Source organism: Tursiops truncatus, chromosome 6, assembly GCF_011762595.2.
Source record: "Tursiops truncatus isolate mTurTru1 chromosome 6, mTurTru1.mat.Y, whole genome shotgun sequence".
NCBI lineage: Eukaryota > Metazoa > Chordata > Mammalia > Artiodactyla > Delphinidae > Tursiops > Tursiops truncatus.
The window spans coordinates 50007630-50031852 of NC_047039.1; the positions used below are offsets into that span (position 1 = coordinate 50007630).

General features: G+C 39.8%; 1 protein-coding gene across 21 annotated transcripts in view; it reads left to right on the forward strand.

The window, feature by feature from the left end:
- The window catches only part of BNC2 (basonuclin zinc finger protein 2), a 428775-nt gene that overhangs the window by 169623 nt on the left and 234929 nt on the right, over nt 1–24223 (forward strand). For 12 of the 21 annotated variants that reach the window (XM_033858075.2, XM_073806104.1, XM_073806105.1 and 9 more), the window contains one exon: nt 4119–4202. The exons of the other annotated variants lie outside the window; for them this stretch is intronic. In XM_033858075.2, the coding sequence (XP_033713966.1) occupies nt 4119–4202 (84 nt within the window). Of the gene's footprint in view, nt 1–4118; nt 4203–24223 lie in introns of those variants that run through there. 21 annotated transcript variants of the gene reach the window in all.

Consider the following 24223-nt stretch of genomic DNA (forward strand, 5'->3'; position numbering starts at 1 on the left):
TTTCTAAGTTCTCCTTGGGTTCAGATCCTTTCCCTCATACCTTCACTGCTAGACGGAAGCTACCAAAACACATACACTTCAGAACTGCTCTGGGCTTACGGCCACCTTCACCAAAGAGTTGAGATGGCATGGAAGTTAGTTAATTTATTTAGGCCCTGACTTTTTATAGTGCTTATCAGGCAAATGCCTGCCTGAATGTTTACTGTTTAAAAATAAAATGAAAGTTCAAATGGGCCCTGGCTTTGCAAGAAGCACCCCAGATTCTATAAGACCTTTTCTTGGTAACACGTTTCTCCTCCCAAGTTATCACTTCTGCCTCTCTTTCTTTCTTCATTTGTTGCTTACCCACCTTATTCAAGTATTTTGAACGGTAGCTTCCGTTTACAATGTGGAGATTTTTATGTCTTCTTTTCAGAAATCTGGTCCCTAACAGTCTTTATGTATGATCTCAGTAAACAAAGAACGTGTGTGTGTGCGCGCGCGCGCGCGTGTGTGTGTGTGTGTGTGTAGGAAGCCTGCCATATTTCCTCCCTGCCCCACGGAAAATATGTTTTCTGGAAGCCCTTTTGACACTGAAGTGAATGCCCACTGGCCCTCCCTTGTTGAATTCTCCTGAGAGGGGAGAGAGAGAGAGAGGCCTTTATGCTTGTTGTCATATCTTTTGTTTCTGCTGATTATACACAAAGTAAGTTGTAAATAGCTCTCTCACACACCGTGATTCCTTTGAGGTCTCTACAGGAGAGTAGATATGCACTCAGCTCCAGCTTCCCTGGGGATTCTCGAGGGTCCCTTTCAAGGCCTCTTACTTCCTGTTATAGCACCAGCCGAATGAAATTTAGATGAGTTCTAGACAATTACCATCCCATAATGAAACCTGCAGCCTACTGTTTAGAAATACTAGCTGATCAGTTTAGTTTTTTTCTCTGTTTTTAAATTAAATGTTTTTATTACTTTAAGAGTAAAGTATACAAAGATGCAACAAAGAATAAAAAAATAAAATGTCCCCTTAGTCCTACTACGTTTCAGAGATCAAAATCACAGTGAACATTTTATGAAAATCACGGTAGAACTTTGTTTTAAAGTATGATGTTGAAATGCACACTAAACACTAGCATGAAGACAAGAGGATAAAATTGGAATTCTCCAAATCAATTTGAATTTTCAATTCCATTGAAAACAGAAGGTACACATCCTATTTTAGTATCTTAATTTAGAATGGAGTAATAATGAGTTAAAGGGAATTCCCTGGCTGTCCAGTGTTCAGGACTCTGCACTTCCACTTCAGGGGGCGCGGGTTCGATCCCTGGTTGGGGAACTAAGATCCCGCATGCCGTGGGGCATGGCCAAACAAAATTTTTAGGTCTGCTGTTTCTGTCAGGCATTTTTTGATTGCTTATAGATAGTTGGCTGACTGCTAAGGCTTTTGAATCAAAAGGCCTAATTGTCTAGGTGTGCTGAATTATACCTAATTAGGTTATCAAGCTTTTACATCCTGTGTATTTTCCTTGGGACATTTTGATGAACTGGAAACAGATATAGTTTGCCTTTCCCTTATACTTTTTCTCTGTCTGATAATTGATGACTCTAATTGTGGTGGGTGACATAGGGGGAGTATTGTTAGATGGTGAACTCATGAGTGAAACCATGTGGATTTTGGTTCAAATCTCAATTTTCTCGTCTTTAAGGTAGTCCGTTTTCACAGATCAGAAGGATTTTCTTTTCTGCTCAGAAATCCTGGGATTCTAAGATGGAGAGCACTCTTCGCTTTCCTCCTAGTTCCTTTTTGTGATTTGGATAGCTGAAACATTCCAGTAGCCTGGCACAGTTTCCTTCCAACTTACTCACAGACCTTTTTGTTTTCTCTCAGCAACTGTGTATTTCTAAGTGTTTGAGGTTGTAATTGAGTGTAATTGTAGTTGTTTAACTTTCTCCATTCCTCTTGAGAGTGTTTATGAAATGCCTTCTGTGAGGGTAAAAAGGAACTAGAAACTTTGTCTTTGTGACATGGTCAACTAATATTAAGGTAACTGGTAATTGTTTTGTGTACATGAAATAAAGTATTATTTACACTTAATTTGCAACATATGCATTCTGGCTTATCTGCTGTAATCAGTTAAGTAGTCACGTTTATTAAGGTTTTATAGGAAACTTTGGGGGGGGGTTGTTTTGATATGGAATATTCTAAGTAATTTTCCCCCAATTCTTCTCTTCCACCCTAGGGAGAATTACTGTTGCCCAACTCATTGGTGCCCTCACCATGTGTCAGTGTGGGGTGGGATCAGCATTGTTCTGTGGGTGACACAACACAGATGCAGTGTCTCTATTCCTCTCCATGACCCGTTTCTTTCTCATTTCTCAAGTTAGAGGAGAAATCCCCTTTAACCTTGCTGATGTTGTCCCAGACCAAAGAGCGAGTAGTAGGTCTTGATTTCTTGTGACACTTTCTTCATTTCCTTGTCTTCTTCGTAATTTCTTTCATATGAAACATCAACAAATGCCTCTAGAATGGGTGCTACTAAAAGCAACTATTCCATGTTTTTCATTAACTTCTTTGAAATATGTTCTCGCTCTTTCTCATTTCTTAAGTTTGGGCTTTGTAATTTTCTAGCATGTGCCCCTGAGCTAGTTATTTACCTACTCTAAAGCTCCCCCTTTCTTGTGAAATGGAGATGCTCGGATCCCGTAAGATGGTTGAAAGGAAAAAAAGGGTTAATCTCGATGTAAGTTACCCACATGGTGACTGGAACAAAGCAAGTGCTCAGTAAATGCAACCTCCTTTTCCTTTCCTTCTGGGGCTCCAGGTGAAGAAATTTGTGGGTAAAGAATGGTTAATTTCAAAGACAGCTGATATTCTGTTGATGTCACTTTATGGAAATAGGCAGGAAGAAAGAATAAGACACTTGAAAAGAATAGGAAAGTTGGACCTAAAAATGTTTGAAGAGTTGACTTTTTAAAAATATATATGTTATATTCACTAGTAAACTTGCAAAGTGGAGTTTATTGAAAATTGTTTAAATCTGGAGAAGTGAACAGATTTGTGGGTCAAAAGAAAGAAGGAAATACCTTCTAAGACAGCATGCTTGGCTGAAAACTGATCTCTGAACAAAGGAAATTGATTGGCACAGATGATCCCAGTTGGAGTTAAAAAAATAAATAAAACAAAATACCAAAGGAGGGCTTTGAGAGGGAAAGAAGATACAGGTGAGATGAAGCTGATTGATGGATTGAGATTCTGATACACATAGATAGTTGTATGATTAATGAAGGTAGTATGTGTTTGGAAATACTGAGTAGAGATTTAGAGAAGAATTTAAAAAGCAGAAAACAGGTTTCAATGGAATCTAAATTCTCTTTATCTTAAAAATTTTTAAATGAAGTACGCATGTGACTAATAAGTAGGTAATATTTCAGGATGAGAGCAACTAATTGTAATAGGTAGCTTAGTTTTGAAAGGGAATCTTAGCAGCTTTCGTTGTAGGATTCTAGATACAGAGAAACATTTACTAAGTCATAGCTTTCTTGTTATTTTTAGTGTTAGAGCAGATGTAAAATGAACCTCTTAAATGTAGCTCAAATACAGTAAGTAAATAATACATGTTGATAAATACTAGCCCATGCCAGGAATAGAAAAAAAAATGTGAACTGGTATTTTAAGTGTGCAAAGGAACTTTAGACATTACAGAATGCAGTTTTCTTAACTCCCACTTAAGAAAATGAAAAGAGAAAAAAAAGTCACCAATTTCAAGCAGAGATTCTGTTTCTTTTTCCCTTCCCTCATTTCCTCCCTTCCTTCCTTTTGACTTTCCTCCTTCTCTCCTCCTCCTTCTACAGTCCACAGATATTAAGTGCCTGCTTTGGCTGTGGATACAAGGGGCAATAAAATTTATGTGGATTTTTTCTTTTTAGAATTTACCTTTTGGTAGTTAATAAACGTGGGTGTGTGATATTTACAACATATTTGACCTACTGAGTGTCAAAAACCTGTGAAGCTGTGATGGAAGCCGTTCTGTTTCAGAACTGCAGTTGGGATGTCCCTGCTTCTGCCTGGGTCAAGTGTGTTTGTGTGCAGTTTGCAGCAGCCTCCACAGCCAGCATCTAACTTGGCCGTATTCCCCCAGGTTCCAGTGGCATGTGCTGGCAGAGTGCTGGGTGCAGACTTCTGCCCAAACCTGGAGGAGCCAGACCAGAGGCTGGAAGTCCAGGTTGGAGTCTTACTGTTTTATCAGTTGGGGGTGGTGTGACAGTAACAGTGGTCTCTGAAGGCCGTGCAGATACATCAGATGCCATCAGGAGACAGGCAACTGCTGAGACAGGTATAACAGAGGGCCGGTGTAGCATCTGTGCAGCCAGAAGTCCTTTTCAGGATAAGTTGTATGTAACTAGAGATCATTCATTTACTCACTCAAGAAATCAAGACTTAGTGAATAAGAACGTGGTTTCTGAAGGCTGGCTACCTAGGTTGACACAGTTGCTATGAGATCTTTGGCAAGTCCCTCAACCTAACTGGGCTTTAGCTTTCTCATCTATGAACTGGAGATTTCCCACACTAGGTGAATGAGGATTAAATGTTATAACACATGCCTAACAGTTAGCACAGGACCTGGCACATAACAGGCACTCAGGAAATCTTAGCTCTCATTTTTTCAGATCATCATTATCAAGTGCTAAGAATGATGCTAGGCTCTGGGGACACCTGGGGAGCCAGTCATGTTTCCTGCATTGTGGTCTCCCAGCTCAGGAGAATGGAAGCCGTTCAGCTGGGCGCTGTATTAGAAAAATAGGACTTAATGATAAGTAGCTTCCTTCTTCATAGATTGGGAGATATGTCCTCTGGTGTAATATTAAGTTTATTTACAAAGCACATTTTTCATGAAAGTATTGACTTGGAATTCGTTGTGTGGTCTTGAGAAGTTAGAAACAGTGTGGTGTATTGCAGATTAAAAATACAAATATGACATCCTGGCCAAAGGCCTATCTCCACTTCCAGGTACCTGTTAATAGTTATGGAATGTGTGTGCCAAAGATGCAAAGATGGAGGCTGAAGTTTCAATATGGGTGGCACCCCCTTGCGTGGGCAAACCCATACTATTCTTTAGGGCCTCTATTTGGAGTCATTTTCTAAATTTTAAGACTTAGGGGATAAGCGTAGTGAGCTCAGTGTTAAAACATTTTTTTTGTTTTTTTTTACTGATTTAGACACCCCAAATGAGAAAAGAGAATAGTTTAAAAAATTGACTTCACAGTGGGCGTGATGGCAGAAGTGGTGGTCGGAGGAGGTTTCAGTTTTTACGATACTCTGAAGGGGACACCATCTCTTGCACACCTGCTCTTGGCCTAGGGAAGGCCACCTGAGCTCAGCGGTGCCACAAGCTGGTACTGTCTGGGCGACATATGGCTATATGATACAGCAGAAAAGCAGGTGTGGCACGTATGAGACGTGATCATGCGTTTCCCAGTTTTAGAAAGCGCACAGCTTGTGTGTGACACCTATATGCAGAGTGATGGAAGACTTTTTGTGAAGAGTAGTCTGATCCTTGACCCCTTCGGGTAGGACGAGTGATGTTCTTCAAACACGTCACCTGGAATGGTCTGTCATGGGTGGCTGTTGGATAATCTGTTTTTGAACCTTGAGTTATGGAGCAAAGAGCGATGGGTTTTGCAGATGTGGGTGTGCGTGAAATAAAACTGAAAGAGACCAATGGAGCACTTTACTTCGACATACCAAGGGAGAAAATGTATATTTACATGTTGAAGTGAAACCGTGGTCGTAGGTAGCTAAACAGATGGTGGAGTTGACAGTTCAGCGAGGGCCTTGCAAAGAAGACCAAGTTACTGGGCAAAGAAAAGAAAGTGCTCATTTCATTGGATTCCTCATATTGCAATAGCACTTTGGTGGACTGAGTGGAAAAGATGAATATGTGAAAAGATAGTCAACTACAAAGCATTGGTGAATTAACTGGGACCCACTTGAACCATTTCTTTCTCTCTTTTCTCCTCTTCTTTTCTAAGTATGGCTTCCATACATTTGAATAATATCTGGTACATATTCATATTATGTCCGTCATAATAAAGTTGACACTTAATATATTCTTCACCAGCTAACAGTTCCAAGAGTAGCTTAGAGTCCTTTCATTTTTGCCATGGCATGTGCATTCTGGTCTTTTTTTTTTTTCTTTTTTCCTATCAAGTGAGCCATTTCTTATTTTTTAGTCCAACTCTGCACTCCGGGGAACTCATCATAGGACTTGCCAGCGTCGTTTACTTTTCCTTCTTGGATCTCAGACTTTCCCCCAGGGCCAGGCATTATAACCATGAGAGGATTTTATGTTTGGCCTCTTGCTTCTGAGAATAATCTCTTGTACACCTCGATTTAGGAGCTCTGGCTTGTTTATATCCTTTTCTGTGAAGGATTTTCATTTAGACACACAGTACCCATATGTGGTTTACTTTTGTATTTTTATCTGACATGAATTCTCAGGACCGATGGAGCCCCTTCCTCTTCTTACCTTCTTTCTTTTAACCCTGTCCTTTTAATCCTGAAAATTTCAGGTGACTTAGCAACTTTATCATTTAATAATCCCAAGATCCCTGACGCTCTTTCATGAACATATCCTTGGTTTTGAATGACTGTCATTGTCGAAGTCTGAGCATGACTTGACTTTTGCAAGGGCATCTGCTGTCTTTTTTGTGTTAATATATCTGCTTTAGAAAAGTAGCTGGAAATCCAGACTTTGATTTACTGTCTTAATTTTCTTGATTTTCTTCAGTGGCTTTTGAAGTACATATGAAACTGTGTACTTTCTTTAGCTCTGGAGGTTAACTGATGCATAGGCTCCCTAAATTGTCCTCTTACATAATTATTTTATGGGAAATTGTTATTCTAGTTTAGACCTCCCTAAATTGCTGTTAAATATCTTATTTTATTTTGTTTTATTTATTTTTATAAATTTATTTATTGTTGGCTGCATTGGGTCTTTGTTGCTGCGCGCGGGCTTTCTCTAGTTGCGGTGAGCCAGGGCTACTCTTCGTTGCGGTGCGTGGGCTTCTCGTGACGGTGGCTTCTCTTGTTGCAGAGTGAGGGCTTCAGGAGCTGTGGCACACGGGTCTCAGTAGTTGTGGCTCTCCGGCTCTACAGTGCAGGCTTCAGTAGTTGTGGCTCACGGGCTTAGTTGCTCCGTGGCATGTGGGATCTTCCCACACCGGGGCTCGAACCTATGTCCCTTGCATTGGCAGGCGGATTCTCAACCACTGCACCACCAGGAAAGTCCCAAATATTTTATTTTTAATCATAAAAGTGACTGTTTTAGTCTCACTGTGCCTCATCGTGTGTTGTTCCAGTTAGCCTAGCACAGTTCCTTTCCTGGTTGGGAATTCAAGATGTGGGGTTTGACTTGGTATTTTTCACCACTAAAGTGCTTAGAAAATTAGAGTAAATAATGAACCAATATTTCAGTACCCGATTAGACACAATTTACTGTGATGTTTCATAAACCACAGACTCCTTTCTTCTGTGAACGCGTGAAGGATCACTTTTTTTTCCCCAGACATACTGGGGTGCAAATGTAAATTTCCATAAAATTTAAATGAGCTGCTTCCTGTAATTAATGAACAATTGTGGCTGCTGTCTAGTCTACATTGTAATTAACCGTGATCAGGCTTGTTTAGTGATGACACTGTTCCTGTAATAATTTGACAAGCTACTGTGAATTTGCCAGGTTATTAAACAACCTGCAGCATTCACTTACAGAATCACAGGGACGGCGGCGGCTGCTAGTTAAATGCAGCATAAGGGCGAAGCAGAGCTGCCCATTGAAGTCTATCGATCACCACGAACAGGTTTACATTCCCGTGATTTGGGAGAAGTTAATTAATTTTGTGTGGGTTGTCTTGAAAACTTTTTATTACATGGTAAACCTAATGGGGCAAAGCTGGTCATTTTTGTGAACTCATAATGAAGCTAACTAATTTTCTATATTGTTATCATCTATACGGACACCCGGAAGCTGAGGTTCCCCCTTCCCACCCTGTTAAATAGATGTAATATTTTAAACAACGACAGCAACAGGCTGTTCCCTCCCCAAATTTATTCCCAGCATCTCTCAAATACAAGTTTACTTTTTTATTGAGTGTGTGTGTTAGGAAGAGCAGATGACCTTGTGCCAAGCACAGTCCTGTCACAGGGAGAGGGAGCCATCCAAGGGGACCGGTAGCCATGTCCGTAGTCACTAGCGCACCCGCCGGCCTGAGCCCCCCTTAAGGTTAAGAACTGTTCAAAACGTTACTGTCTAGTTACTGTGGTGTCTTTCATTCAGATTCTGTTTATTGACTAAACCACAAGGATTCCTGCCCAAAGTACCAGGCGGTCTATGCTTGACTGAATTTGATTTTCTAACATCAGCCCTGGGGTTTATTTGAAAAATGTACATACACTGCAGCTTTAACAAGTCAAGTGACTGCATGTTTTTGACCATGGAGTCGAGTATATCTGAAGATCATTAAATTTAGAGGGGAAAGGAGGGGTGGAGAATAAGTGTAGTAGTCATTGTACCATTGCAAAGAGAGAGAGAGTGTGGGTGTGTGTGTGACACATGGTTTTTGTCTTTTCATCTTCTCCAAGAGCCAGAAAGTTTCCTGCCGTTCTCTTTCCAGCTATTGACAAATGATTGCCAGATGTGAGATCTTTGCAGTGCTCTTTCCCTCAGCAAACCTGCAGCGATGGGATATTTGATTCTCCCTTGCCCATTTCATCTCCTTTCCACATCTGCCAGGGACACACAAGCAATACATCCCTACATGAGAGTTTAAAGTTTATTCAGCTCCTTTTTCCCCTCCGATAAAATGTGTTTGGAGACAACACAATGAGGTCCATATGACTTTCTCCCAACTCCACTGTATGAAATTAGTTGTTTATTTTACTTATCTACCTCTCAGTAATTGAACGATTTCATTTTAGTTTCGGTCCATGGAAAATTTGATGCAACTCTGGGAATGCTAAGAGTTTCCTATTGTCTGCTTGCTGCAAGTATACCATCATCACAGCTTCTCTCTGATCGTCTCAATTCTGATAAAAACTAGACTGGTGGTTTCTATGGACTTCCTAGGAAAGTAATTTTAATAAACAACTGTCAAAATAGTAAGTGTAGCATGTCTGGTAAAATTCAGTAGTCATTTAAGATCTAAAAAGCCATCCAGGAGGGAGAAAATTCAACTCGTTTGGCTTGGTTAGCTTACCTTGTATTTGTGTCCATTGTTAAAGTTGTTATGCATAAGGTCCTAGTTTTAATCCCGAATAGCTTATAAAAGAGAACGTATAGTGAGTTTTGAAGGTATCTGAAATTAGCCTGTGTAGGCCACACACATAATCATTGACATGCACGGAAGCCTTTTGCATCTGCTTGGAATCTGTATTGATACTGATTTTTTTTTCTCATCTTAGTTTACAAATATTTTCCAAAGTGCTCTTATAGCTTGTGTTCATACTATAGGGTGGGCTGACACAGGTGGCCTTTCAGTTTTCCTATTACACTTTTTGGCAAACGAAGAGGCCCCTTGCTCCCTGAATAAGATCAGCATTTTAATTTTTTTTAACATTTAAAAAATAATCCATAAAATGTCTGCCACATGTTCCCTAGTTGATGGAAATGTTTTCCAAATTAGAGTGTAGTATTGGATTCTTATTGTAAAAGTGCTAGCCTGTTTACTATTTCAGCTACCCTCTTAGCTACCTGTCATTATACAAATTTATGTTTTTGTGTGTGAAACTCAAATGGTGAATGTAAGATAATTTTATGAATTTCTGAGGAAAATTTTTTTTTTTTTTTACTGTTAAGAAAGTAAATGGCTTTGCCCATGTGAGACTCAAAATAGGAAAAATGTGGTCTCTTTTTCATTCTGTTCTTTTAAAAAAAAAATAACAAAGCAACAGCAAACAAAACCTAACAAGAACGAAAACAAAAAGCCAACAGCCCCTGAAAAGAAGAAATCCTACTTAAGCCTAGGAAAAAGAGGTCAGCCAAACTCATGAAGATGTATACATGGAATGTCTGTTACTTTTTGTCTGTCAGTTAGATTATACCCTAGTAAAGCTTAACAGAGAATAAGGGGCACAACTGCTTACCAAAAGTTGCCAAAATGTTGCATGTTTCTGTGGGAAGTGTCTTATTGAACAGGAGAGAAAATAATCGTACTTGAAGAAACCGTTCACTCTTAGAAAACAAGGCGGTGATCCTGATGGGGGGAGTAAGTTTAAACAACAACCCCCAACACAAAATTACCATGACCAACAAGGATCCCTGTGGAAAAACTGATGCTTTTGTTGTCCTTCGATGGTGCCCGAGGACTGACAGCAGGCCAGGCCCTCAGTGGATGCCAGTGGCTGGGAAGGTGGAGGCGAAGAGTGCTTTCACGAGACAGCAAGGTTAGGAGCTCCTGTGGCGGCACCAGGTCCCTTCAGGTTTGGGTTGTGTCTTGGGACTTGCTGTCGCTAACGCATTTGCTGGTCTCTTGTGCCTTCCTGCCTTTTCCTCTGCATGGTTAGAGCCTGGGAGGCAGAGAGGTGCTAAGCAGTGGAGGTGCCATCCAGCCCGAGTGCCTAGGGAACATCCTTCAGAGGACGACCTGTCACCAGCCGTCAAAGAGGAGAGTGGCTTTGTGGTCTCTGAACATCTGGCCATGCTGCACAGGAAGCTGAGGGGGTGTCATTAATTGTGATGAAATAATTTAAACCATCAGGAATAAATGAGGCTGTTAAGCTAAGTTCAGATTCCATTTGCCATGCACATGTGTCTAGCAGCCTGTGTGCAGTTAAAAAAAATTGAATTATATTAGCTCATGAGTAGAAGTGAAATAGATACTGTAAATGAAACAACTTGCTGTATGGTGATGACACAGTGTTGAACCACTTCATAGAGTTACAGTTTGTAGGATCAGTATATTGAGAGTTGTACAGTATTTAATGAATTTTTTAAAAATAAATCTATTTATTTATTTGTTTTATTTTTGGCTGCATTGGGTCTTTGTTGCTGTGTGTGGGCTTTCTCTAGTTGCCGAGAGCGGGGGCTCTAGAGCGCAGGCTCAGTAGTTGTGGCTCACGGGCTTAGTTGCTCTGCGGCATGTGGGATCTTCCTGGACCAGGGCTCGAACCCGTGTCCCCTGCATTGGCAGGCGGGTTCTTAACCACTGCGCCACCAGGGAAGCCCCATGAATTTTTATATAAAAGGATTCTTAAGGTATTGAGAGAGATAGTCAGGACCAGTGGTTTATTGGAGCACAGAGAGGACGGGTAGGTGGATGGGTATAAAAAAGCAAGCCTTCGGGCCAAGGTGGTTGGGTGGACGGGGTTCTTAGTCTGCTAAGCCAGGCTGAACTGATGCACAGTGGACCTTTCCATAGATTCTGGCTTTGAGCCAGTATTGGGTGCTGTTGCTCCGCCTACGTACTCCAGGCTGGAGGACGATTTCTCTCTGATGACCAACTTTGGACGTCCCTTTGAGGCTTCCAGCACTTTGGGCACATCTGTGTTGTTTTCTTCAGAATGAAAACAACTCTCTTTGGTGATAGATGACTCCTCCAGCCAATGAACGTATTTTTAAGGCTTTGCATCATCAGTGAAGACTGATTTCAAGTGTAATTTTCAGGCACAGTGGAAAGAGGCAGTCTTCACTTCTTTACAAAGGCAAGACTGTCAGGTTGGAATGTCGGGACATCCCTGAGGTTTTGAGCGCTAAACTGAGCAATGATGTGTAGGTTCCAAAGTACATTTCTAAAATAAAAGTCGTTCCTTTTATCCATGAGCAGAGTCTTCAAATTTGAACTTTTATTTAAAAATAAACACAGGAATCTGAAAAATAAAATGAGGCTGTTTAGATACAGGAAACATTTTTTAAAACCGTCGGAGAAGTCATCCCTCTGGCAGGCGGAGGCGATGGTCCAGAGCCCTGGCAAGCCTTGGACAAAAGCCATATCGCTAGCTGTGTCTTATCTCACTTTGCCCTGTCCATCCCCTTGCTACCTCATTGCCTTTCTCTCTCCCCTGTTGTGTATCTCCTTTGTCTTTTCCTTTTCCATTTTCTCTTTTCCTTTATTCTCACTTATTTTTATCCTTTCTCTTTACGACCTGTTCTCATTCTTCATTCTCCAAAGAAACGAACTGCAATTCTGTTTTCATTTATAGTGTTAGTTTTCCTGCTACTAGTTAAAAGATTAATATGCTTTTTAAAAAAAAATTATTTATTCATTTTTATTTTTGGCTGTGTTGGGTCTTCGTTGCTGCACGCGGGCTCCCCCTAGTTGCGGTGAGCGGGTGCTACTCTTCGTTGCGGTGCGCGGGCTTCTCATTGTCGTGGCTTCTCTTGTTGCGGAGCACGGGCTCTAGGCGTGCGGGCTTCAGTAGTTGTGGCACGTGGGCTCAGTAGTTGTGGCTTGTGGGCTCTAGAGCGCAGGCTCAGTAGCTCCGCGGTATGTGGGATCTTCCCAGGCCAGGGCTCAAACCCGTGTCCCTGGCATTGGCAGGCGGATTCTTAACCACTGTGCCACCAGGGAAGCCCTAGGTTGCATTTTAACTTAAACTTGTATATGACCATTGGTGGATTTTTTTAAGGAATGTGAATGAACCTTGATTAGCTTTTTTTAAAAGGAATGCAGACTACTCACTAAATTGTCCCTTTACCTGGACGCTTGAATGGAATTGTTGTCGATGAAAGCCAGAAATTCGTGGTTCTGAGTCACCATCTTCCTTCTTCCTCATAGAAGGAAGACATTCAAATCAAAACACTTGCGTTTCCTGATGTCTAATAGAGTAACCAGTAGTTAGGATAATGCTCCTTGTGTGTTTTGACCTTTGGATTTCATTTGAATTCATGTAATAGAGTAGGAAGACTTACACGTTCTTCAGATCTATTTTCTTGGCATTGTTGGAAGGATTGAAGGAGATGATGTGTGCGGGGGGGGGGGGGGCATTGTGCCTAGCACATTGCAAATAGTGATGTGACTGCATTATTGTTATTATATAAATGTATAAATTGTACTAGCATCTGTTGGCTAAGCAGGTAAAAATTAAGAATAAATCTTTCTCCTGAAAATTTCACACATCTCTACTATTTAAATGTTACTCACCTTTAAATAAAAAGTTTTACAATTCTTCCCCCAAGAATAGGGAATGCAAGGTGAACGTGGGAAATTTTGAACAAGATACCTGTGTTTTTCTTTCTTTACTTGGAAGAAATCACTGCATTCTGTAGAACATTTATTTGTTTCTCAAAACAAATAAGAAAATGATAGTATAGAAAACAAACTCACGGTTACCAAAGGGGAAACGTGGGCGGGGGATAAATCAGGAGTTTGGGATTAACATACACACTACTATATATAAAATAGATAATCAACAGGGACCTACTGTTTAGCACAGGGAACTCTACCCAATATTCTGTAATAACCTGTATGGGAAAAGAATCTGAAAAAGAATGGACATATGTATAGGTATAACTGAATCACTTTGCTGTACATCTGAAACTAACACAACATTGTAAATCAACTACACTCCATTATAAGATAAAAGTTAAATTTAAAAAAAGAAAATGATGGTATACTCAGTAGTTGCTTGACGTTTTCTCTTGCAGGTGTTTTAGTAAATACAGATAAAAAGCAGTTTCATGAACGTAAGTCCACCACCCCCACTCTACACCTTTTAATTTTGATGGTGTGTGAACTGGATGCCCCTACATTTTGGGGGACCTTCTTTATTCTTCTGCTGTTATTACTCTCACTGTCTGCTTAAGCAGTAGTAAATTTGTAAATTCTGTGTCTTGAATTGTATATTTCAGGTACATTATAGATTAAATAAATGTTGGTTGAATGGCCTGAGAAGTGCATTTTGCATCCTGTCTCAATACCACTGTTTCTATGAGAGGATATTATCTAGATTTCAGGTGACCAGCTTAACCTAAGCTGTTCATGTTGGGAACCATCAGTATTAACACAAGAAGCTTATTTTTACTTTATGTAAGTTCCTTTGTCATAATAGCTTCATAGATGCTTCATAGAGGGAGAAAGAAAAGACGAGAAAACACGGAAGTATTTTAATTCTTGGCTTCAGTAGAGAGAATTATGTGTTTGGGGGTGTGTGCATGTATATGGATTTTGTATATACCTACAACATATATCTCATTACATACATATCCACATAATTTCTTTGTTTACAAGAATAACTGGTGATGTTCTGTTTGAATATTTTGTTGGAGTTAGGCATAATATATAATTTACATTGAGAACACTTAGTCCCTCTACCTCCACCTGCAAAAGAAAGAAAAAACTTTTCTTTGGGTGGATAATAGAACCTCAGTTTGTGTGTGAGATTCTTTAGGACTCAATATTTTTTTCATGTGGTTTTGAAATTTAAACCTGGAAATCATCTGAAGTTATATAATGTAATGTCTTCATCTTATAGATTTGGAAACTGAGGCCCAGAAGTTTTAAAAGTCTTGCCCCAAATTACATAGTAAAAATTCTCCATTTCTGACATCTGAAGAATGGAGTTACCCAAGAATATAAAGTTGTTACTCTTTAATGTTCAGTACATGCCAGTGGAGTTTCATGGAGTGTGGAAGCAGACCAAGTCCCCTTGAAATCATTGTTATTATAAAAACCATCTTTAAGTGCCTTTTTGGGATGGTACTGTGTTTGCATCCTATAAAAAGTGAGCTGAATAGACAGGGTCTCTGCCCTCTCGAAGTTTATAATCAAAAACAGATAATGTAGCTGACATCTGTTATTGTGTTAAGGTCCTACAAATAAACATTGATCAAATATATAAATAAAAGTTTTATATCAGAGACAAGTAAAAACCTGTTTGCTTGCCTGATTCACCCCTACACTGAAACCATCCGTGGAAGTTGTAAAATGACTAAACTGGACTAATCCTGACACCAGGATATTCCTGTAGGTTGTTATTTTTTAACGGTTTTCATGGAGTGCTGGCATTACCATCATGCCACTGATAGCTTATTGTGAGTGGGTCTAGATTCAGAGATGTTGTTTTTATCTTTCTGGTTAAAGAATTGGAAAGAATTGAATTCTCCCCCCTCTATGGATTATTCTCATTTCTGCGATACCTGCTATTGTAAACCAGCATTCTGGAGTGTACTTTACAAAAGGTATCCAAGCCCCCCCCATGTTAATAGAAATGATATGTTTTTAAAAATTAACAGCCTTCCCCCCCCCAAGTCCCTAGAAAATGCATTAAAACAAATATAGGAGTTTAGGATTGATGCTGTAATGAGGTGAACTTATATATCCAAAAGGCTTCAAAGGGAATTGTAAGAAGAGGTAAGTTCACAACTTTGGAATGAGCAAATCTGGTTGTAAGTTTGAGTAAAGCTGTACCAACTAAAATTAAGCATATGAAAGTTGGCAAGGGAGATAGGTATTGAGTTTGATCAAATATTTTCTTTCTGCATGCTTCAACTTTAATGCAAGGTATTTTAACAGTCACTTCAAAAATGAAGTGTGGGGAAACTAAAACAGCAACATCGGGAAGTCTAAACATGAACCCATAACAAAGTTCAAGACATTAAAAAAAATAGCTGTCCCTACCCTAGTGTGGGTGTCTGTAAATTAAACCGTGTGGATGCATAAATTAATTAGAAGCACAGTCACTGATATAAATCAAACTTATTTGGTACACTGATGAAATGAGCATTGTTTATAAGGTTATCTTGTTATTTAATCTCTTCTATATACACCTGGCTAGTTAGAATTATGAAGTAATAATACAATTAATGTGATGATGGTATACTTTTTCTTAGTACAGGCCTGATCCTGTAGGCCTTTCTTGACTGGGGTTTGTGAATATAGAGGATCATAGGAACTGGAAATTTTAATTAGCAAGAATGTTCCTCCTTTCCCCCTCCAGTTGTGTGGGTTTTTTTTTTTTTTTAATCTCAGGATGTTCCCTGGATAGTTTATTCTTTTTGAACCACTAATCTACTGACCCCAGAAGAAGGAACTGCCTTTAGATATTATTTTCTCAAAACTGTGCAAAGTTCATTATGAGAGCTACCTGCTGTCTTCCAGCTATACTCTGCTGTGCCACTGGGTCTCAAATAAAGAGAAAGTTTTACTTACAAATGAAGCCATTAGGAATTTCTTGAATAAACAAAGTTTTTTTTTCTTTGATGTGCAAAGGAATTTTGTTTATAACTATTAGTCATATAAGTCCATGTCTAACACATGCAAGGAACATTTGTTATCTTTTGTATGAAATGGAAAGTACTCTTGTCAGCTAGAGAGTAGAAAACAGAAACACTTTTTTAAAAAGCTAAACAGAATCCTAGTGCAGAAGAAAATTGTTAGTGTCATTATTTAGTATTTGATTCAGAACTTTTGCTTGGTATTTTTTTCCCTTATTTACCCTGCCTACTTTCCTAGTTTGCCACCCCCCAGACTCCATGAAGTTGGTTTTTTTATGTCTACAAATGAAAACTTTGCTTATGGGAAGTTAAATCAAAGCTGTGCACTTTATTGACCTTGCTCTCAGGTTGCTTACCTACTCCATGGCGTTCTTTTATTCTTTAACAGAACTTGACAGTGGTGTCCAATAATTTAACTAAGGAATTGCAGGGAAAAAAATGTCACAGGTAATTCCCTCTTGATGTATTTTTATGAATGGAGGCTGATGGCTTGTTGTTTCTACTTAATCTCATTTAGAGAATGGATTTAGAACAGGGTCCTTTTGACTACGCACAGGGCAATTAGGAATGTGTATCATAAAATCTTAATTGTGATTTTATTTTGCCCTAAACGGTTAGGATGTTTTTTTCCTTCTCTACTGGTCTATGTTGATGTTAAACATTTCCAAATTGACAAATCAGCTCTTTGGATATATTACTTTAAAGATTTTTGTCTTATCTTCGTAGGAATGCCGCACATTTCCATTTCAACAGTGATTATGATGCCGTGGCAGCATCCCCTGGCTGTTAGCAGAATATGTAGTATTTCTGTGGTTTTGTGAATCAGTAACCACTAAAAGATTTCAGACCCATCACCTATGAATGCTTTGTGCAGAGTTTGCTTAATGAGAGCAAATGTGGCGTAAGACAACCTCAACAGTACGTGTAAGGATACATTTTCACTGTTACACTTGGCTCTGTCCTGGATTATGCAACTTGGATTTTCAGTCACTGTTAAACTATGCAGATATATCTGATGGAGTTTGGGTCTGTTTCCTGGAAGCCTTTCAGGACAATACTTGTGAAACCAGTATTGAAATCAGGGGCTCTGCTGATCAGAGTCAGGCATATGGTGGGACATGATGCCTTCTGGGTTGAAGAGGTGACTAACAGTAGACCGACAGTTCTTCTCTTCTTGCTTACTTGAGCTTGCTTCTCAGATCTGATAGGAAGCATGTTTCAAAGAGCTGAGAAGGCAGTATGGGCTACGTGCCCTTTTTCTAGCTGAGAGTGATGCATATGGCCAGAGTGTGTGAGAAGCTCCGAGGTATAGTCTGGGTCTCTGTTGAATAGAAGCCCTGGTGGTAAAAGTAAAGGGCTACAAGTTATACCCTTCAGAATTTTTCTGATGAGTATAGCTTCTCCATGGGCTGTCTATTCTTTTGGGTGGAAAGATCTAGCCTTCCTGGGCTTTCCTAGTTTCTTTCCCTAAACATTTATCTTTTCCTTTTACTGCGAATTATGTCACTTATCTCTTCCTTCTTTTTGATACAGTCAGATACTGTGTTATCTTAGGATCTTTGGGAAGATGACTTAACCTAGGTCCTCCTGCAAACAGATCCTGAGACAGTGCCTTTCGTGAAGGTACTTAGTTCGGGTAGATCCCAGAGTAGGAGTGAAGGACCTGGGGAAACCAGTACAAAGATGAATTACTGAAGTACTACTGTTAATGGTGCTCATTCACACTTGGGCCTTCAGAGGTACCTCATGAATATGTCTCCACCCGAAGTAAAAGGAGAAAATGTTTACCCATTTGCTCTCATTCTCGGTTGAGCAGTGTGGCCCTGGGAGCACTAACTCTCCACACTTCTGATTTGCGCCTGTGCATCCTCCTCCAGGTCGTCAGGAATTGTGAGGCACACGGGGCAAACTCAGAGCAAGATGCTAATTAGCTACGAATCAGGGAAGTTGGTTGATGTGGCTGGAACAGGTGGTGAGACAGGAAGGATTTTTGGTAGCGCAGGGGAGGAGCCTGCTCTAGGGACTGATGCAGTGTTTTCAGGGTGGCTCTAAAACCTAGAGCCCTCTGGAGTCTTGTCTGTGCCGAATCCCTCATTCGTTGTAGCATGCTTCTCAGGTGAGTTCAGGTGCTTTTACCTCCACTTTGTTGCTAGAAAGGAACGTTGACATTTTCCTAATAATTTCAGCATACCACTTGAAAAATCCCCCATTAGGACCAGAGTGATCAGGAATAGGTAATGCATTTCCCTATCATGGGCACAGTTCCATCACTTTATCCACATGGAAGCACGAACATTTATAGGCCTTGTCTCAATTATATACCATATCCTTGATTGTGGAATGGGGGAAAGTTGTTAACTGTTCAGCTACTCTTACTGTTCTTCTGAAAAACAGTTATTTAGCAGAATTCTTCCTTGGGGTGATCTGGCTCTTTCAGATCTTTAAACGTAGACTCTCACCACTTTTTTCCAGATGGACCCAGGAACCCCAATAGGTATAGTTGATGCCTCTATTAAACTGTGATATCTGATAGATTAGTGAAGATTTAGAGAAGAGCGTAAGGAAAAACAAAAAGGTAGTCCTCAGTGAAATCAAAACCGTACGCATGTCTTCGGTACTTAGAGACGGAAGAGACTGTTTCCCAAACCAGCTTCTTAGAAGAGCAGCTGAGTTGCACAGTTATTATATGTGTTCTTTTATTGTAGTTATGGGTTTTTATTGGAGTCAGGGTCCAAAAATGATAAGGCTAACCGTTGTCATGGATCATGCAGAGGTGATGAAACAACATCAAGGTTTCCTACCGTCCGCCCTAAGCTGCAATTCAGATCTTTAACACCCTTCTCTTCTCATAAGTGGGTGGACTGATTTTAATCATTTCTTTGTTGTATCTGACTTCTTTCCTTCCCGGATGTTCCTGTTTTTAAAGAAATACTTACTGCTTCTAAGATTGATACTTTAAGGATGGTAGAGAAGAACACGTTCTCCATGTGGACACGTAGATGGAAGGGCACCTTGCAAATGAAATGCATCACACAGGATCTGACATATAGTAATTCCCTCAATAAATTATTATTTTTTTAAAAAGGTAATGGACAGGGACAGGAAAACCAGAGAGGCAGATTCTAATGTGAATATAATACAGAGCTGTTAGAACATCGTCAGTCAATTGGGTGTTTTGTTGTCCAGTGAGGTGCTCTTCTGATTTGCTCTCTTGCCCCATTTCAGGACAGACAGTACTGTTTTAATCAAGAAAGAATTCAGTGTACTCTGTTAGGACTGAGGGAGTCGAACAGTTGGGTGATGTGAGGTTAAGATACCTTAGCACCTTGAGGGCACAGTGCAGCCTGAGGGGTGTGATAGAATATACCATCTGGAGGATAAGGAGGTTTAGATGCTAAGGAAAATGATTTCCCCTTGTGGGCTCTTCAGGAACACTTTTCTATCTTGTGGTTGGTCGCTTTCAACGTATGGCAATTGTTTTCCATTATGATCCCAAGCTCCAATCAATAGGTACAATGTTATGCAACTTATAGTTACATTATAACCAAAATATGTCACATGTGGTTTCTGAGTGGCTAATTTACAGTAAGTCTTTCTCAGTCCCTAAAGTGGATGTTATGACTAATTTGAACTCCCAGGGACAGAGGCATTTTTTTATATGAAAAGTGTGTGTGATGGGGGCGTGGGGTGCAGGGTGTAGAGATAGGAGGAGTAGTAAACCAGCGTGTCAGCTTATCCACATACAGATTGATCTCTCGGCATCTCCTTTGCATCCTCATGGGTTGTTGTGAATTATCTGCTCACCCTGGGAGAGATGTGCTCTGAATTCTAATAACTTGAAATCTGCGAATCTATTAAAACCATATTTGTAGCGCTAAAAAAAAATTGATATTCACCGGGCAGTTTGCCCAACAAGAGAAAGTCAAAGAGATTATACACTTATCCTAAGTAACAGCAACCACCCTGCCAATTCCTCCTTTGAAAGAATACAGCAGACCCAAATTATACATCTATGGGTAAGGGGAGACAAGAAAAGAACTCAATATATCAAAATCAGAAAGTAAATTCCACGGTAATGGTTACAATAATGTTTCAAGATGTGATTTCAGCGTGGGCCTAGTCATGAACTAATCATAGCTTAGATGGGTTTAAAATTGTTTAAAGCACATCCTGAGGTTGTTAAATATGTTTACTCCTCTCCCTTGAAATTAGAATATTCACTCATATAACAATAGATCCCAAGATCACATGGGGCAAGGACAGCCACCTCATTGTTTGACAAAGAAAGTGAGGCCCGAGTGTCATGGTGACGTACTATGGTCAAAACGTGGTCTTCTGATTTCCCATCTAAAGGTCTTTTCATCCGGAACTGAATTAACATATTTACCACCTACAGTATGCCACGGCCTGGTGATAGAAAGATGCATAAGCCAATGTTTCTGAAGGAGCTCTGCTACATGCAGTGGGTGGTAAGCTAATCTGTTCAGAGTTGTACTTTGATCTTCACAAGGATGGGTTTTGTCCTGTTCATCTTTAGGGTCCCAGCATCAACCATCATGCCTGGCACTTAGTAGGAAGGTACCTAATCATTGCTTGATGGATGGATGAATGAATGAATGAATGAATGAAGGTGATAAATGCTGATCGTTATGCCATGGAGTCACAGAGGGCAGGCAAACCCAGGAAGAATTCACACAGGAGAGAAGGTTTTAGTCAAGTTTTTGAATAGTGTTTTTCTACAGCAAAAAGAGTGGAGAATCGGCAAGCTCAGCTGAAGGACACTCTCCTTTAGAGTACGAACCAAGCTGTGTTCATCTTTGTACGCTCTGGACTCCAGCAGAGTGGCTGACACTTAGTGGGTTCTCAAAAAATACCCAGTGTGGGTTTCTCCCTATATAAACTTGAAGTGCACCTTCCTTTACTTTCTGTATTAAGAATCTGGTAAATGTTTTGATTTTAAAATATTTCTTGTTTGATTATATCTAAATAATATGTATGCTAGAGTAAATGAAATGTTACCAAAAGAATAACTCTCTCCTTCGATTTAATTATGTCAATAAAAGTTGAAAGGACTGTTTGCTCAGATAATCCTCACTTTATGGTAATTGGGAATCGACTTTCTTTCTTGGACTGTTGACGGTGACTACTTCAAATGACTACACTAGGCATGACGTAGAGTCCCAGTGTTCGTTTTCAATTAACCACGTTGTTGATCATCTAGTCCAGTAGCAGTACTTCAGTTGTTTGCACTGCCTGTCTCAGTTGAGTAAAGCATGGAGCCAACAGGAGCCTGATTATGGATTTTATTCTTGTATGAGCTGGTTAGATTTGCAAAGTGAAAAACCTCTTGAATAAACATAGCACTCCAAATGTTGGTTAGCTGTTAAATAAATGGGTGCTGTTCTTACAAAGGAGGACTTGGCTAAAGAAGGTAGATCATCACATCTCATTACCATTCTTGGATGAACAACCAAAGCATGTATTCTGGTGACAGTGGTTTCATAATATTAACGTGTGTGTGTGTGTGTGTGTGTGTGTGTGTGAGAGAGAGAGAGAGAGAGAGAGAGAGAGGGAGAGGGAGAGAGAGAGAGGGAGAGGGAGGGAGGGAGGGAGGGAGGGAGGGAGGGAGGGAGGGGGAGAAGGAGAGAGGGAAATGTGTTTCTCTCTGAAATTAGTATTTACCTCTTTAATGGAAATAGGAAACCCACAATGTTCATTGTTGGCTTAAATCTTTTTTCAGATTAAAATACCACCCTAATACGAGTTCGTAAATATTTGAATTTGTTTGTAAATTTTAAAGCACTGTGTACTCGAGCAGGAAAAAAATTAAAGGAAAAATAATGTCAAGCAAGTAGTGTCCAGGTTGAGTAATACTGATTACATTAAAGTGAAATAGCTACCGCTTCCTCAAAACATCAGACTTTTTAAAAGGATATATCACCTCAAACGTGTGTGAATCTTATTTTGAATAGATTAATGTTGATTATATTTTATACCAACAGCAAAACAGATAAACTTGCTGTTTAGGTATCTCATTTGAACTGAGAAAACATATCATTTCAGCTGGATGTGTGTTGAAGTTTTAGCAACAGGATTATCCAACAAGCCTGAGTAATGAAAGCTGACCTATGGTTTCTTTTCTTTTCTTTTTTTTTAAATTTATTTATTTTTTCTTTTTGGCTGCGTTGGGTCTCCATTGCTGCGTGCGGGCTTTCTCTAGTTGCGGCGAGTGGGGGCTACTCTTCATTGCCGTGCGGTGGCTTCTCTTGTTGCGGAGCTCGGGCTCTAGGCGCACAGGCTCAGTAGTTGTGGTGAGCAGGCTTTAGAGCGCAGGCTCAGCCGTTGTGGTGCACGGGCTTAGTTACTCTGCAGCATGTGGGATCCTCTCGGACCAGGGCTCAAACCCGTGTCCCCTGCATTGGCAGGTGGATTCTCAACCACTGCGCCACCAGGGAAGCCCTGACCCATGGTTTCTTGAAAGATGTTTTTACTTAATTGCCAAGATAGCTTAGATGTTGTTCAGTGTGTTGTCAGTTGCACTGTAGTATTCAGATAATTGAAAGTATTGGTCAGTAACCTCCTTGTGCATGTTTTTAAGCTGCTGTTTCTTTTTCTTAATGAAGCATATTAAATATCTTTACCATCACCTGCCTGTTTTATTGGAGTCACACTTTCCAGAAAAACAAAACACCTACATAGAGTTACAGGAGAGAGCTGTTGCAACGGAGATGACAGAGATCAGTGGAATGCCAAAATTACCGGAGTGAAGAAAACAGAATTGAAGATGAGACCAAAAACAGAGAGACAGAAAAGCCCTCTGGCAAAATATAGCTCTGGAGGAAAATATGTTAGAAGGTAGAACTTCATAGAAAAAAAAATGTATTTTATGGGAAAAATACACTAAAAACCACATGACCTCCTAGTTACTGAAATAGACATTCAGATTTTATATACAGAGTAAACTACTCAAAAGAATTGTCAAAGAAGTCATTATTAAAATTACTGTTTTGTTTTTTACAGATACAGATATTCCTTGAAATACCCCAAAGGAAAAAACCAACAAATTAATACATTTTCAAATAAAATGTTAATTAAATATAGTTCCTTTATTATTTTTAACCTTAGAATTCCTTATTGTAAATATTACTAGAACACTAATCATGGTAGTATGTATCTTTTAATTAGTGATGATTCCTAGGGAGAGTTAAACAGGTAGGAAGTATATGTTTATAGATTTGGGGGGTCTTGTTATTCTTTTAAGCAAATGTTTAATTATAGAGGAAAGAAAATTTGAAAATAATATCCACCTTAAACTTTAAAAAAGAAGTTAGAGGACACAGTAGCAAGGTGGAAACAGGTCTTTGGTCACCATGCCTTGGAATGCAAATAAGATCATGTTGGCGAATGATCCTAATCTGAGTGGGCTCAGATTTATGGTGTGTGATGGCCTGTTTTAAGAAGTAGTCAGTTTTGTTCCAGTTAGAAAGTTAACTGGCAATATTAGTTTTCATATCTCCAAATTAGTCTTAGTTATAAATTCATGATGCTAGTCAAATATTAAATACACTTTTGTGCTTTGTGCTTGGTTGCATAAGACAGTTTCAAACAGTAAAGTAAGATGATTAGGACTGCTCAGCCTAAAAGACGGCACGGGTCTAGTGTGGAACGGTTTCTGTGATGTCTAAGGCACCACCCTCGTTTACAAAGAATCTCTTAGATTTAGAGTAGCCTGGATATCCACAGCATTAAACATAATACTTCACTGGTATAAGTAGAACATTCCAATGTACACATTTCATGTTGACATGTTTACAGAAAAGTCTCTGAGTTGTAATCATTAGTCAAATATAAGATTTGCACAGGTGTGTGTTTTAGCCAGTTGCAGGCCGGGGTGCCCATGTACCTCTTGCTCATGACTCAGTTCAGATGTTTCTTCTTTTTTAAGAGTTCCCTCTCCTCCTTGTCCACCTGGTCTAGGTTTCGTGCACTCTTGATCAGGAGCTTCCTGGGAATCCCTCTATCCCTGTTCCTACCGTACC